General features: G+C 45.1%; 1 protein-coding gene and 1 long non-coding RNA gene across 4 annotated transcripts; one reads left to right on the top strand and one right to left on the bottom strand.

Annotated features, from left to right (window-relative positions):
• Nucleotides 1–6,827: 6,827 nt before the first annotated feature.
• On the bottom strand, nt 6,828–14,963 carry LOC133144727 (uncharacterized). Its single transcript, XR_009710763.1, has 3 exons — nt 14,665–14,963; nt 13,524–14,592; nt 6,828–7,446 (listed from the first exon to the last, which is right to left on the bottom strand). It is a non-coding gene; the product is annotated as an uncharacterized LOC133144727 (long non-coding RNA).
• On the top strand, nt 11,208–13,402 carry dlx6a (distal-less homeobox 6a). Of its 3 annotated transcripts, XM_061267625.1 has the most exons (4): nt 11,208–11,848; nt 11,919–12,183; nt 12,576–12,779; nt 12,854–13,402. In XM_061267625.1, exons 2-4 carry the CDS (start codon nt 11,940–11,942, stop codon nt 13,126–13,128), a joined length of 723 nt encoding a protein of 240 aa, XP_061123609.1. In that variant the 5' UTR covers nt 11,208–11,848; nt 11,919–11,939; the 3' UTR covers nt 13,129–13,402. The 3 variants fall into 3 exon arrangements, with proteins under 3 accessions (XP_061123609.1, XP_061123607.1, XP_061123608.1); XM_061267623.1 differs by having other exon boundaries at nt 11,210–12,183; XM_061267624.1 differs by having other exon boundaries at nt 11,217–12,183; nt 12,576–12,769.
• Nucleotides 14,964–15,401: the final 438 nt, after the last annotated feature.

The raw sequence follows: 15,401 nt of genomic DNA, 5'->3' as shown, positions 1-15,401 counted from the left end.
GAAGGCCACGCAATGAAGCGTGGCATCACGGTGGTGGGAATTTATCTCCGAAATGCGCCCTTTTGTGAGAAAATCTCTTTTACTAGCTGGTGAAGCTCACTCGTAAGATTTTTACTGGTACTCGGAAGCGTTAAATACATCAAATATTTTATAAAAGAGATGACTCATAGTTTGGCATTTGTTGTTATTTTGGTCGCCGGCAAGTCAAATAAAACAAAGGGGAACCATTTGTGAAGCATTTTAGTCTGAAAGTGAACAAAACAAGCCCGTCCTCCGCTCTCGTTGCGGTTGTGTGCAATTACTGTGAACTGCGATGGCTGGCTTTCAAGGAAAGTTGAAAAAAAAGTCATCAAAATAGTGTTTTTAACAGGAGCGGCATTGGGCGTAGTTACACCAAGCCGACTTGTCCGATGACAAATTGTCCCGCGGCGGGACAGGATGCTTCAGCCAGCTGGTTGGCCCCCATCGCCAGCTTGATTGATGGTGTTGATGTTCTAAATCGGCCGCCAAACGTACAGCATTTGTAATCGCGCGGCTGCAGATTGGCCCTGAAGATAGTAGGAAGTGGGGAAACGAGGCGGGGGGAAAAGCACTTGCAGGGGGGAAAAGGACACGTTCCCATGCATGGGACCAAAAAGCACACTGATGCCTTCACTGACACGCATTGTATGTTTACATTAGCGTCTATCTGGTCATCACGGGGGGGGGGGGGGGGGGGGGGGTCGTTGCTCGGAACATATCGGGGGGCTCACGGTAATTACAGCGGGAGCTCCTTTATCATACTTTGAGCGCTTTGGCTTTGATCAAGAGCAACTCTTGCGGACGTGCTTCTCCACGCACGCAAAAGGGGAAAAGCGGGCCATTGCACGGTTTGGATTGGATTCTTTCCATCTCAGCTTTTCTAAGACTTCTTTTGTCTTGCCGTTGCCACATTACAAAGGGTCCAATTGCATCGAAAATAAGCAGCCGACTGACTCCATGAGCATTTGATCATTTGAGCTGAGAATAGGAATGCCGTGTGTGTGTGTGTGCAAGATTACCCAAAAGCTATTCCATTGTTTATTCTATCAAATTAGAAAATCAGTTCATGAAAACACAGTCATCAACGTTGTTATTAATAATCGTACGTGAAAGTCTTTGCTTGTCTTGCTGATAGATTCGTCTTCTTAATAAAGTCCATCAAGGGAGCATAATGGCTTCTTTTTTTTTTTAAGTCAGACACATGTTGGGCCAATGTCTATCTGGCCTGAGGGCGTCTGAAGTGACATCATGAATTCGCCGCATTGTCTCCCATGTGACATAAACCCTTCCGATGTGTCGGTCAACCTCCGATTGGTTCATCGTTTCAAGCTATCACACACACTTTGTGAACATTTTCACCCTGAATCGGGACCTGAATGACATCCACGCACGATTTTTCGGATAACTTTGTTCACTTTTCACCCTTGGCAGGCAAGCGCACAAATGACGGGCCTTGCAGCTGTGTTGTTCACCTCCCTTGTCTGCACAAACACACACACACACACACAGTAGTCCCAGAACATAATAGTGAGGTAACCGCAGGCTTTTCTCTTGCACGTGAATCTCCTTCTTATCTCTCGCTGCCTCTCCTCCTCTCAGATCTTTCAATCCCACCATGATTTCCCAGCCCCTCCACTTACGCCATTGTGCTGAGAAAGAGAAAAATAAAAGACACACAACTCGCCTTGTCGTCTTTCTCATCCTAATAAGCATCTCCGCCTTTGATAATTACACGTTGGGGCATGAGTCGTTCGGCGGCGAGGACGCCATCGACTCTGCTGTCGAGGTGAGCGAAATGTGACTGACAATGTTCTTTCTCGTTGGGGGGGCACCTCCGCCAAAGCCAATGTGAGATCATGCTTAGAAATATTCCATATCATTGAATGGACTGAAATGACACTCACATTTGCGTGGCCGCTAATCCCGAGAGTGACAATCGGTCGCTTCGAGCGATATAGAAAAGCTCAGTGTGCGGGAACATCTGTTTTTGATTCATCTCATTAAAAATAAAAAGAACATTCACACCTAAGCGCCCTCCAATGTCGGGCCGGCTACGAGCTCCACAACATAAAGCCGCTTCTTTGGGAGCCAACTTCTAATTGATATTTTTTCCACAAACATCATCCAGTTCTGCAAGGGCCTTAAATCTTAATCACGGCCGTTGCTCTCGACTAGACATGACATCATGCATGGCAACAGGTAGCCCGGTTTGTTCCACGGCTATTTAATCACGGAGATTGCCATCGTAATGGCCGCTCTTTGAATGAAAGATGGGATGCAACCCACTTGGAATAACATCAACAGGGATCACCGAGAAGCAAAAACAGCCACGACGTATGCGCGTCGCCCCCTTTCCCGACTTGGATGTTGTGGTGTCAGCCGGTTATTCCGCTAATCCCAAACAGATTGAAGAAACCCCTCAGCCGGGCCGGCTCCTTGCAGAACGCCCATTAATCCACAGCACATGGCGATAAATTATGGAAGGCATTACGGGCCTTGCGGTGCATGTGGTCCGGGAGTTTGGGCAATGACCATGTTGCGTGGTACGAAATTCGAAATTAGGACATGTTTGAAGATTGGCGAAACTGGAATATTATGAGGGCGGGGCAATTTCGCCAATCTCTGTGTCCTTCACGCAGGCGGTTGTATAGTCGCAGCCACACTCGCATGGCCCGAGGCTCTCTTTCATGCAAATGTGCATGAATTTAACATCCTTTCCAAGGGGGAACACACACACACACACACACACACACACACACGTGCAACAAAGCACTCACCTGCTCCTTCAGTGCGTAGCTCCGAGTTATTACTGGACATATGTCATTGAGCCGTGTTAATTGGGGTTAGCTCAAAGCGGGCTGATATTTATTAGCCAACATTTTTCGCTCAATGTCATGTCAGCGCATTAGCATGTAAAATAGTTAGCACGCCGCTCTTGGAGATGATTTCAGTGCCACCTAGATTCTCAGAGATGAATCTTATTTGTTGAAAGTGAATGTAGAACACTTTTCAGTGAGGCTGAATATTGCATGTGTTGAGCCGTATAGAAAATGCATACCATTTGTGACAGGATAAATCCAATGCAAATCTATTAAACACACCCCAAATAAACAGCAACAGGGTGGTCATTGTTTTTTTTTTCTCCTCAACAGTGCGACGTATTCACCAGCGCACATCTTTTAACGTCAGCATCCTGACAAGTGTGTTGACCTTGGATTATCGGGATGTTTGGGATTCACCAAGCAAAACCCGCAATCTGAGTGAGTGACGCTTTTGCAAAAACTGACCAACTATTCTCACTAAATAAGACCGGAAAGAAAATACTGTGAAGTCATTGGTGAGTGGAGTTTAAAAAAAAAAAAAAGCAGACAGCTTTTAAATCGATTTTTCTCCGTGCATTGTATTTTCCTGACACATGTTTTTTCTCGCGTATGTATAAAATGTTCCTGCTTGCAGTCAATTCAAGAGTTGTGCTTTCACAGTAGTTGGCCCGGAGGAAAACGGGTTGTGGTTAGAGCGGCGGTGCCAACACCTCCTTGCATGGGTCCATGGAGATTACATTTTAAGAGCTTTTTAATGCTCATTAATACTTCTGGCTCCTCTGGGTTGGAGTTCTGTCTACTTCTCTGTGCGACTGACAAGAAACTGGGCCAACAATACGAGAGACTACAAGACCGTTTTTTTTATTTTTTATTACTCTTTTTAATACAAGCGTAACAAATTAAGATGTGAATGCAAACCAATCACTGTGAATAGAAAAGTGGATTTTTAATAGACGCACAAATTGGTAATAATACTTTGTGCGTGTTTACATCTGGCAATTGTACGCTGCTGAAGTACCGTATTTTCCGGACTGTAAGGCGCACCTAAAAACGTAAAATTTTCTCAAAAGCTGACAGTGCGCCTTATATATGGATCAAATTCTTAAATTTAAACTGGCCCGAAGCATTGTGTGATGAAATCAATCATAAGTGGCCCGCTGAAGACTATGAATCATGAATCAAAAATTATTTTGTGATTATAAAGTAATTTGTTGCGTCTGAAGTTGAAATAAAAAAGATAAAATGGAGAATGATTTGATTTGGATTAAAAATCTGACATGACGCATTAATGGTGCGCCTTATAGTCCGGTGCGCCTTATAGTCCGGAAAATACGGTACTCAAAAAAAACAAAGTGACATTGCATCTTTTTGGGCAAAGTGCTATGTGGGAGTTTTATGGACCATTTGTGATGAACGCAGGATTTGGTTTTAAATTCCAGCTGGTACGTTTCTGCAAAACCACAAACATTTTTTTTTTCTATACTTGTATTTACGTATGATCTAAATGCACAAGTATGCAGTGAACCCGTTTTGGCAAGCAGTTTCTGCTCTTCTGGGAAAACGTCCGACGAGATGATTGCATTCAGAAAACCTGGCTCGCCATCTCAATTGACCAAACTGTGAGATAATTGAAAGATAATTCAAGTTTTTCAAAAACTCTCATTTGCAGCACTTTGCGCAGACTTGCGATCACATTTCGAAACCTGCACGCTCCTCTGAGCGGAGCTGAAGAAGACATTGAAAGGCCCGAGTTGTGACACGTAACTGAAAGGCTGAGAAACGGCAAAGGGAAACGCTGATTTGTTTTGGCTGCGGAACACTGCGCCATACTGTGTAACAGCCTCGCACACTTTGATGATGTACTGCGCCCGCCGTGAGAAAGGCAAAAATGGTTTTGTGTGATCCTCAACCAGACATGCCCCCCCCCCACCCCTCCTTAAATAAAATGTTGGCAAATGTTATGAAGGGAGGGGAGGGCGCTGTAGAAGGAGACATTTCTGACTGCGACTCATAAACCATTTTTTATTTAAATTGGCGTGCTCCCATTATTTGTTCACGGGGGCTTTGAGTCAGTCAAGGGAAATGTGTTCCAGTGTGAGGGGAGTCAGACACAGAGTGATGGGGAAGGAAAGGGGGGATGAACTGTTGCCAGGTGTCAGCCGTTGCCATGGCATTCCATCAGGCGTTGCGACTCATCGGTGGCGGCGGCGGAGGAACCCAAAGTGCCTCTACAGCCCTGAGCTCCCATCCAGGAGCATACATAAGAGTATATCGGATCATCTCATTGGGTGGTGCATGAACGACAGGAGGGCCGTTCCGAGTAACGCAGTAGTACTTGTAAAATCAATTTCATGTATATCTAGACGTCTCTCGTGATGACGTGAACGCAAATTGCGGTATCGAGACAGAAAGGACAGACGAGAACAAAATGCAAATGAAATGCTTTTTAACCAACTTTGTTTTGGCCTCCTCTGGGATAATAAACTTTTTGCTTGGAATTCCAAATGTCAACGACATTCTGTCTCCGTGGCGCTCACGCTGCTCCGGCGTGATTACCCTCGCCACTGCCCATGGTTTTCATGAATATCACCTGAGATTGCCACAAAAGCAGCACGGTCGACACACAAAGCATCCTCGTCTTTATTCGCTAGCGCCGGGCGATGGAGCGTACGCTCAACAGCCCTCGCCGGACGCGATTCTTAGCAACTGTTGCTATGTGTAACATCATTGAACTGCACCTCTCGCTTGCTCTTCAAACACAAATGACTAATCCACGGCTGAGCACCCTGGAAGCTCTCGGAGCGGCCTCCGGAGCCGCTCGGCGGCCCCCGTGACCCTCTCCTGGATGTCTCCTCATTACTTGATAATGTATTCACGCTTACGCCTCGTAATGGGAGGAAGCGGCGAGCCGGGCCCAATTTGCACTTCATTCTATGAACCAAACCGGCTCGGCTCGGGTGGGCTCGGCGGCGGAGCCTGAGCCAAAAAAGCCGCCGGGCCGCTGACAGATTTCCTGCAAAGTGACGACAGGATCAGTGGGGTACCTCCGCCGACCCCCGGGGAATGCTGTCATTATGCATGTTTGCAATCATGGGAGCTGAATACCCTGGCTGGAAGTGAGGAAGAGGACGGGAGAATGAATGTTTCTGCTCCTCGGCCGTGTTTGGAGCTTTCTGAAATGCATGCGCTATCATGGCAATGTTGTGTGTTTACCGCAGCGGGAGGCAAACACAGAGTCGGAGAGGAGAGGCGCGGAAACGCCGCCACACACAGTAAAATGAGCAAAATACATATATTAGGACTCTCTGTATTCAGTGCACACAAGCTACGCAGAAAAGGAAAACTCATTTGAATATAAATGGAAGACAAGCAGGGAGTGCGTGTCTTTATATCAGCGCTCATCCCTCTCTTTTTTTTTTTTTTTTCTTCCCACCGCACGCATGGAAATATCCAACCCGAGGCCCGAGACGAGTTTAGCCGGGAAGTCAGTGTTAATTTTCTTCCTGTTGCTAAGGAGACTCTCTCTCGCTCGCTCACACAGAGGCCTTGATTCCCTCCCCCATGGTCACTGCGCTTTCAGTCAAAGAAGCTTTTCTCTTTTCCCGAGTCTTCGCCGTGGCGCAATCAGACATTGAGGAGCATCTCGGCTCCGGGCTGCTGCGTGGGCCCGGAGACCCCAACATCTGTGTTGTGTTGATTTCCGAGGGAGGGAGGACGGGATGTCTCCCCAGTGAGCGATTCAAAACAGCTACTTTAACACACAGCCAATCTTCTGCTGTCATTATCACGCTTGTGTTTTGCAGGGTGGATTATACGGGAGGAACACGCCCACGCCCAAAGCCTTGGCGCACTTTGGGAGCCACATGAGGGCCGCCACATATCTTTATCACCGATTTAAACATTGCTTGACTTTTTGTGCAACTCTGCTCGCACTTTGGTCACTTTGTGGCAGTTGATTTGAAAGAACAAAATCATTTCCTCTCATGCGTTGATGAATTTCAATTTATTTCACATCAAGTAGCTGTTTACATTCAAATGACACAAAGCAGCAAGAACATTCCTGACACTTTTTCCACGCCTCATACAAAATGTCATCTGCGCATTTACACAATCACGCACTCGGCCATCAAAATGTTCACGAGGAGACAAGGAACTAATGTCGTTTAAGTGAATACGTGTACCTGGAGGGCCCGGCGCAAAATGACAGGGATTTCACTGCTGAATCCTTTTAGCAGGACATTGACACATGAACCGGAGCTAAAAAAAAAAAAAAAAGAGTGAGAAAAAACAAGAGCAGGAATGAAGCAGTGAAGGGTGGGAGGAAAAAAAAAAAAAAAAAGTAGACAACCAATTTGGGAGTAATGCAACTAAAAACTGACAAGTGTAATTTCATCCATCTGGGCCGATGTGTAAAAAGCGCTGGCCTGAACATTCCCCATTCCCCTCTGATTGATCTTCCCCGAGTCTGAAACACCTATTATTAGCCACCAGTCTAATAGCACCAGGATGGCTCGGCGCTCTCCCAGGGGCCAAATCTCCGGTCATCTGCCCCCTCACTCACCACAGCTGTGGAAGCCAAGGGGGAGGCTTGGGGGGGGCGTACCTGTTGGGGGGGGAGAGAGAAAGTGGTTGAGCATTGGCAATGCGGTTGGGCGGTAAAACAAATACAATGGAAGTCAGCACAGTTGAAATATGATATTATTTACGTGTAAATATATTTCATCCGGATGTTAATTCAGGGTCTCGCAAAAACAAGCCACTCTCATTACCTCATAAAATTAACACCTTTTTGAATAATCAAAAATTCACTTAAATGACTTCATGCTTGACAATACTATTAGCATTAAAGAAAAGAATGATAAAAAGCAAGGTCCCAATACTCAGAGTGAGCAACATTAAGCAAAAAAAAAAAAAAAGCTAATCGCCCACCTTGCCCTTTTTGGGGTGATTTTTTTTGGGCTGCATAAAAGGTCCGAGTCGGCTCTTCACTCACACTGATTGATTGGGCCCTCGGGTGAGGCCTAATGCATTTTCAAGGGCAATGATGACAATAATTGGCTACCTTCACTTCACCAAAATGGACAAAGTCCTAAAAATCCAACCACTCAACACTGACAGATCAGAGGTAACAAAAAAAAAAAGCTTCTATCCGTGCTTTACGGGGCATGGAATAATGATTATGATATTATGAGGCGACAGCCGATGGAAATGTTTTCACGCCTCGCATGTACATGAAATAATAAACGCATTCTCTTAACGATTCACTTCCGAATGTTGATGAAATTTAATAAGTGGCTATGCGGGCAAATTAAATCTGTTAACTTGGAAGTAAAATATTTGAAAGCTGATATAGTTTGACGAAGGAGGAGATTGTTGGCCTTTAAACAAAGGTGAAGCTATCGCCTGACAAAGTCGGGCCATGAGAAACAGAGCAGGTGTGACTTCCTTTCTCTTTGCTTCTTTTCCACTTCACTTCACATTCTTCAGCGCCTCTATACTTTCCAGTGCTGTGCACTTCCTTCTGCAGGGACACTTATTCCAAATCGACAACTGTTTTTCCTTTTTAAGATTTCACAAAGGAGTCGTAAGCTCCTGAAATGAAATGCTATCGTAGCATCCCTCATTAAGTATTTCTAATATAAACAAAAGTGACTATTTTAATATGAGTCAGTAAAATAAATAATTGTATTAGTTTTCCTCATTATTCCAATTTTGTGTATAAATTAGCCATTGATGCAAGTCAGCTAATAATTTCTAGTTGTCAGATATTCTTCATCGTTCCACCGCACCACTACCTCCTCCACTGTCTGCACGATGAAAAAGCTCCTCCAATTATTCAGGCTGGCTAATGAGTGCATGTGAAGTAGGCCTGGGCCTTGGCAACATTAGAGGCCAAGCATGTCATTTGCAACATCTGGTGTCATAAAAAATAAATAAAGCTGGTGTACGGAAAATGAAGAGGAAAAAGAAAAAGGTATTTTTGTTTGCTCCTCTTTGTTTACAATGGGATTCTTTTTTTTAATTTCAGACAAATTCATCGCAACGGCTTTCAAACAGGAAAATGGAAATGTTGCTTCTGCCCTCTATTTCAGCGTCCTGGCAACAGAGCAATTTTCTATCATCAGGGATAAACGGCTTCGAACAGTACATTCTGAAAAAGAAAGAGGAAAAAAAAGAAAGAAAATAAAAAAAGAAGTCCGTGATTGCTGCCCTTCCTGTCTGTTATCTAGCGACCAAATTCTCTCCTTCATAGCTGCCGCACATAATAACATCGTGGATTACATCGAAAGTGGGAAAGGGGTCCCATACCGCGCAGCGCGCCTTTTCTAAGAACATATTCCATGACTGCCCCATATTTCAAGAACTATTTTTTCCTCTTTTTTCGCACTGTGTGGCGGCTTAAGCGAAATTGAAATTAAACCCACGCGCGCGGGCCTTTGTTTATTGTGGTCACCACGTGAACGCGCACACCTGCACCACGGACACGATATGCCAATGAGCCCATCCTCGAGGCATAATGCATATAATTTTCCACGCATCATTTATGTTTCATTCAGTAAACAACACATCAAACGTTTGCATCAGTGCGTAATTTCTGTGCGTAAAAGCGGTGCGCCACCGTTTGGCGTGTAAGGCCGCGCACGTGCGACTGATGCAGTGGCGTGTGGCGTGCGCGTCTTCGACGCCTTCCTGGCTGTCTGTGACACGCAGTGGGCGACATCAAGTCTCATAAATGCCTGCCGGTCTCTCTCTATATTCGCGACCGCGCGCCGGCCGGTTCCCTCTCTGGCTTTCCAGGCGAGCCAGTCAAAGCCACAGTCACACTATTCTCGTGGAGCCGCAGCTCCCATTTAACGCACACATATGATTTCCACGTGGGGCCACGCGGGGAAGAAAAGAACCGGTGTCAAATAGCAAAGTAGGAAAAATATTTGACTTTAAAACACGGCCATTGTAGCGATGTTTTAATTCCCCCCCCCCCCCCCCCCCCAAAAAAAAAGCAGGTGGGGTATCAGGGGGGTCCCACGGCTTGATAAGTGATTTTAAAGAGTCATTCATCAGTGTTCATAAGACAGACCACTTATGTTAAACAACCATTGATTGAGCTGTGGGTCAATCATCTACTTTCGGGAACTAAGTGATTTTTTTTTATTTTTTTTTTACATGTGAAGTTGATCATTTTGGTCGTTTTGGTGAGCTGAAAATTGAGAATATAATTAACACGTGAACTCATTTGATAATAATAAATGATGTTGTGAACTAATATTTCTAAAATATCGACAAAATATTCCGCACTCTCGCCTAATGCGAGCTCTTAATGAGCCGGTTCTAAATTTCTAAAACAACAAGGTGCACCCGTTCCATATTAATACTAATGCGGGCAACAGAAAACTGAATCAGAATATTAAAAAAAAGGCTTGACTAGAATATGTTTAAAGTACAAGAATAAAATCAGCAACGTCACAAAACCAACTTACCTTTAGCCCTCCTCCCACATAATTCGATTTTATTCCAATTAATCAAATAAAAGTCGGTTCAAAATCAATCAATCCACGTTCTTGCAGCATTCCCCGCTGCTCCTCTCCTGCTCTGCAGCTGGTGTAAAAATGATTATGCGGCAGCCGGGTTGTTGCACTTTTAAATCGCACAAAAGTAAATAACAACCGTAGTTGACGATAATAGCAAGGTAGCAAGTTCTTGTTAGACGGAAAAGTGAAACTAAACGCCGCGTTCAGACGAGCGTTCTTGATAAGAGGATAATTGAGGCGACACTGGCGTGTAATTAGGGTATAATTTATACTATATCCACTTTTATTCCAGCCTCCCAAAATATAGCCAGTTCACCATCATTACGGGGAATTGTTCTAAATTTTATGGCTGCAATTTGAGTAAAGTGTGCCCGCTAATCAAATAGGTCTTCGCACTACCTTGACTGAACGTAATTACAGTATTTCCGTGGCCTTTTTTTTTTTTATGATGCTTTAATGCTACACACTCTGCAGGGGGGGGTGTAGAAAATGGCGGTTTTTTTTCCCAATGATGCAAAATTAAATACGATTTTGCAGAGGTCATTTCAGGCCTCAACTCAGGGTGAAAAAAACACATTATTTTGGAATCTCCAAGTCACGAGTTGCATATGGGGATGTTATTACTGCTAATATAATTACTACTTGTGCTATGTGCCTGTTTTGTTTCAATAGTCAGAGCAAACTGATGGGATCAATTGTTATAGTAAACAGAGGAGGGCTGCAAAAAAAAAAAAAGGAGGGGGGGAGGGAGAATCTATTTCATAATTGTAAGGGGCAGTCCAAACATGCAGTCGAAATAAAATGTATAAAAATCGAAATCGCCTGGCTGGAATAGAGGCCCTTATTCCATATCATATCCGGATATTACACCTATAGGTGTAATAAACCAATTAGGACAAAATATATTTTGACCTAATTGGTTTAAAAGGAGTCAAGCAAGAGTGCATGTGACGTGAAAAAATAAGCAAATACGTGTTGCTGGTTCGTTCTGCTCGTGCACAATAATGTGCCTCGTCGTGCGTAATTTGGGTGCTTGGGTTGGGCAGGAAAAAAGAAAGTGAAAAGCGATAGGGCAATTCCAAGCAGCTAATCTTGTTTGTGGGAATTAGGCGTCTTTCCCATCCCGTATTATTCCCCCCTGGTAGTTGTAGTCGGAGCTGGTTAGGTGGGTTAACTCCAACTCAAGTCTCCGTCAAGCGCACAGCCCTGCATGATGACGTCGCGCCCGGATGACCAATAGGAAGGCGCTGCCCTTTGGAGACAAACCATTTTACTTGTAGCGTCTGCACCAAGTCTGCAAGCAAGGGCGCAATTTTAACAGTAAAAATCTTCCACCTCTTCTTTGAGTGAGAATTAGCACGGGACGGGAAGATTCAAGTCGCCGGTGGCGGGACCGGATCGGAAAAGAGCAGCGCGCATGCAGCGAGGAGAGAGAGAGAGAGAGACGACGCCGATTCGGTCTTGAGAGAGAGGGGGGTGAGTGCTCTCAAGGCAGAAAAATTCGATGATGACCATGACTACGATGGCTGACGGTCTGGAGGCGCAGGACTCGTCCAAGTCTGCTTTCATGGAGTTTGGCCAGCAGTCCCACTCGCAGCAGAGCTCGCCGTCCATGGCTGGCGCCCACTACCCGCTCCACTGTCTCCACTCGGGAACGCACCACCACCAGCACGACAACACCGCCGCCTACCCGGCCGGCAACACCTACAACAGGTCCCTAGCGTACCCTTACGTGAGCCATCCGCACCACAGCCCCTACCTGTCCACCTACCACAACAACACGGGGGGACAGACGCGATTAGACGGCGCAGGTAAGACCAAAACCGCCTCTGTCATTTTGGGGTTTTTTTTTTTTCCCCCTCCGAGCTCCACGCGTGCGTAAAAGCAGCCAAATAATTCAATTACGTTCTCAAGCCATCCTTTTTATGTCGGACGTTTATGTCCTCCTCGCCCCCCCTCCAAAAGGAAACAACAACAGGGTGTGATCATCCGCACCGTGCAATCCCCACAACCACGCGAATAGAAATCAAGCAGCCTTGAATGTTGTAATTAGCATTTAATTGACACGTCATTACAGGCGATATCTGAAAAATGACAGCTCCCGAAAAAAAAAGGAGGGAGGGGGGGGGGGGTCTCACTGTCACATGATATCGCCGATTTGGACGTGATTTTGAATGATAATTGCTTCTTTTTTTTGTTGCAGAGCAGCAGAAAACGACAGTGATTGAAAACGGCGAGATTCGTTTTAACGGCAAAGGCAAGAAGATCCGCAAGCCCAGGACCATTTATTCCAGTTTGCAGCTGCAGGCGCTCAATCACCGTTTCCAGCAAACCCAGTACCTCGCCTTACCTGAGCGGGCCGAGCTGGCCGCCTCTTTAGGATTGACACAAACGCAGGTAGGACGAGGTAGACGAATTCCGCGTCGTTATTCTTCGATGGAACGAGCTTGTTTTCATTTCTAATTGCGCTGCCGTCCACAGGTAAAGATTTGGTTCCAGAACAAGAGGTCCAAGTTCAAGAAGCTGCTCAAGCAAGGCGGCAACCCGCACGAAAGCGACCCCATGCCGGGTTCCATGACCCTCTCCCCGCGCTCCCCTTCCATCCCGCCCATATGGGACGTGTCGGCCTCATCCAAAGGAGTAAACATGGCAGCCAACAGCTACATGCCGGGCTACTCTCACTGGTATTCATCGCCGCACCAGGACTCCATGCAGAGATAGACGATGGAGGCCTCCGGATGCGGCCTGGGATTTAGGACCGAGGATACGGAGGGACCGGCATTTTTAAGAAAAAAAAAAAAAAAAAAGCATATACGACTGTACTGCTGTCATCCGTCACCAAATATCGTCAGTGACATTTGAGCCGATTTGGGAAAAGCCTGACTGACCCCCCGTGTGGACTTGTGCACTGCAGGTTTTTTGGGTTTATTTGTTTGTTGTTGCAATCGTGTGTCTGTAAATAGAATCAACCACTTCACTTGTACATACACTTTTTATGTCCTGTCAGATTGAGTAAACGGTGACTCAAAACATGCTCTGTGTGCTTTTCAAAAAAAAAAAATCCAAAGAATTCTCACTCATATCGGGGCCAACGTTGCATGCAAGAATGGCGACTTAAAGCGTGAATGCACGAGCGAGGAAATGAACTTACCCTGCCACCGCCGCTTGCCTACGTTCACCTCCAAAGACTCTGGCCGCATGCAGGTCAATTCCACCCTCAATTATTGGAAGTATTGACAAAATGTTTTCTGCCGTTTCTCCGTCCTAATGCAGGCCGTTAAAAGCCGAGCTCTGTGGGATCGATGGCGAACAAAGCAGCCAGCTGCAGCGCCGTTCAATATGAAGGAGATATTTGGGACAATTTGCTGGCTTTTTATCCAAGGGAGCCTTTTTCTCCCTCTTTCTCATAAATGCAGGCATAATTAGGGTAATTTTTGATGTAGCCCGCTGATTACAGCGTTTTTACCGTCAAAGATAATTACCTGTAATTTTCGACCACTTTAATACTAAAAGGCATCTTTATTTTGCTTTTGGAGGTAGCGCCGATGGAACAAAGGGGGGAAATTATTCCCTTATTCAGATACAAATTGCCGAGAAGAGAGAGCGTCGGGGATATTATCTGAAATGACGACTGCGTGGTGAAAAGCCTCCAGGCAGCTGTCAACGTCGCGGATGCCCCACTGGCGCGCATTCAGGCTACCTGGGGGCAGCCACCCCCCCGCCACCACACACACACACACACACACACACACACACACACACACACACGAGACAAGCCCTATGCACCATATGACCTGCAAGCATGCATGTGCCGTCATGAAAAACATCAACAAAATCCACAAAAATCACAAATAACACCTTATGTCACCCATAGATAGATAGATCGATAGATCGATAGATAGATAGATAGATAGATAGATAGAGAGAGAGAGAGAGAGAGAGAGAGAGAGAGAGAGAGAGAGAGAGAGAGAGAGAGAGAGAGAGAGAGAGAGAGAGAGAGAGAGAGAGAGAAAGAGAGAGAGAGAATATTTTGCAAAATTTACAATTTATACCTATATATAAAATAATAAAATCTATATATAATAAATCCAGTAATATTTTATTTTCCCCATTGCCAGCAGCTCAAGCATTGGTCCTGGGATGAAGGGCCTTACCACTGATTGTTAGCATATAGATTGACGTATGCTACCGATGCGCTTGACCACATATCGACATAATACCTGTCAATCATAATGCAGATCACTTTAGCACTCGTTATGATTAAAGGAGAATCCGTGCAGAAACAATCTTACCTTCCTGCTGCTTCACAATATTACGCCAGCAAAAACGCAACGGCCGGTGAACACAGTCGGTGGCTCCCGTACGCAAATCCAGGTGGGAAAGTGTTTGCACACCGTGGTAAACTCTTATATATTGCCTGCAAAATTAGCTGTTATTACTGTCACTGTTTAGTGATGGCGAGCTGGGGAGAGAGGAAAGGAGGGGAAAAAGGGCCCTCTGCAATCAGGAACCGTGCGCATCTTTGCAAATTATAGGTAATTGTCAATGTCCAGATTATGATAATAGGACCCTAATCCTGCATGGAGAATAATTATTGTGAAGTGTTACAGTTGGAGCTGACCAGTAAAACTAACTGTCTTTTTTTTTTTTTTACTCATTTATTACGTAAAAAAAAAAAAATAGTGGGGTGTGGTATAGCTGAGTGGAAAATATTCGGTTGGGAATAAATGTACAGCTCGAGTGTGTTGCGTGTGCTGTGTGGAAATAGGGTCGTGAGATTTATGATGTATAAGACGACAAACTTGATACCCGTCCATGTGCCGTGGGGAAATAGCCAATTTTATTGACCGAAAATTATTTGCTATACAATAATGAGTAAACGGCGGAACAATTATATTCCACTAAATGGCAGAATGGTGAGCGTTTGTATTTTTCGAATATAAAATTTAAAATAAAATATTCCTATACATTTAAAAAATTTAAAAAGCCCTGGAAGTGTTTTCATGGTGGATTTCAAAACATATTATCC

This window comes from Syngnathus typhle, linkage group LG20, assembly GCF_033458585.1.
Source record: "Syngnathus typhle isolate RoL2023-S1 ecotype Sweden linkage group LG20, RoL_Styp_1.0, whole genome shotgun sequence".
NCBI lineage: Eukaryota > Metazoa > Chordata > Actinopteri > Syngnathiformes > Syngnathidae > Syngnathus > Syngnathus typhle.
This window is presented reverse-complemented; position numbering and strand designations above follow the sequence as displayed.

What these genes read in the sequence shown, in the direction of transcription:
- dlx6a (XM_061267623.1), top strand. Translation starts at nt 11,877, where the DNA reads ATGATGACCATGACTACGATGGCTGACGGTCTGGAGGCGCAGGACTCG. An exon ending in GACGCGATTAGACGGCGCAG is followed by an intron (nt 12,184 to 12,575) that starts GTAAGACCAAAA and finishes TTTTTGTTGCAG; the next exon opens with AGCAGCAGAAAACGACAGTG. An exon ending in ACAAACGCAGGTAGGACGAG is followed by an intron (nt 12,780 to 12,853) that starts GTAGACGAATTC and finishes TGCCGTCCACAG; the next exon opens with GTAAAGATTTGGTTCCAGAA.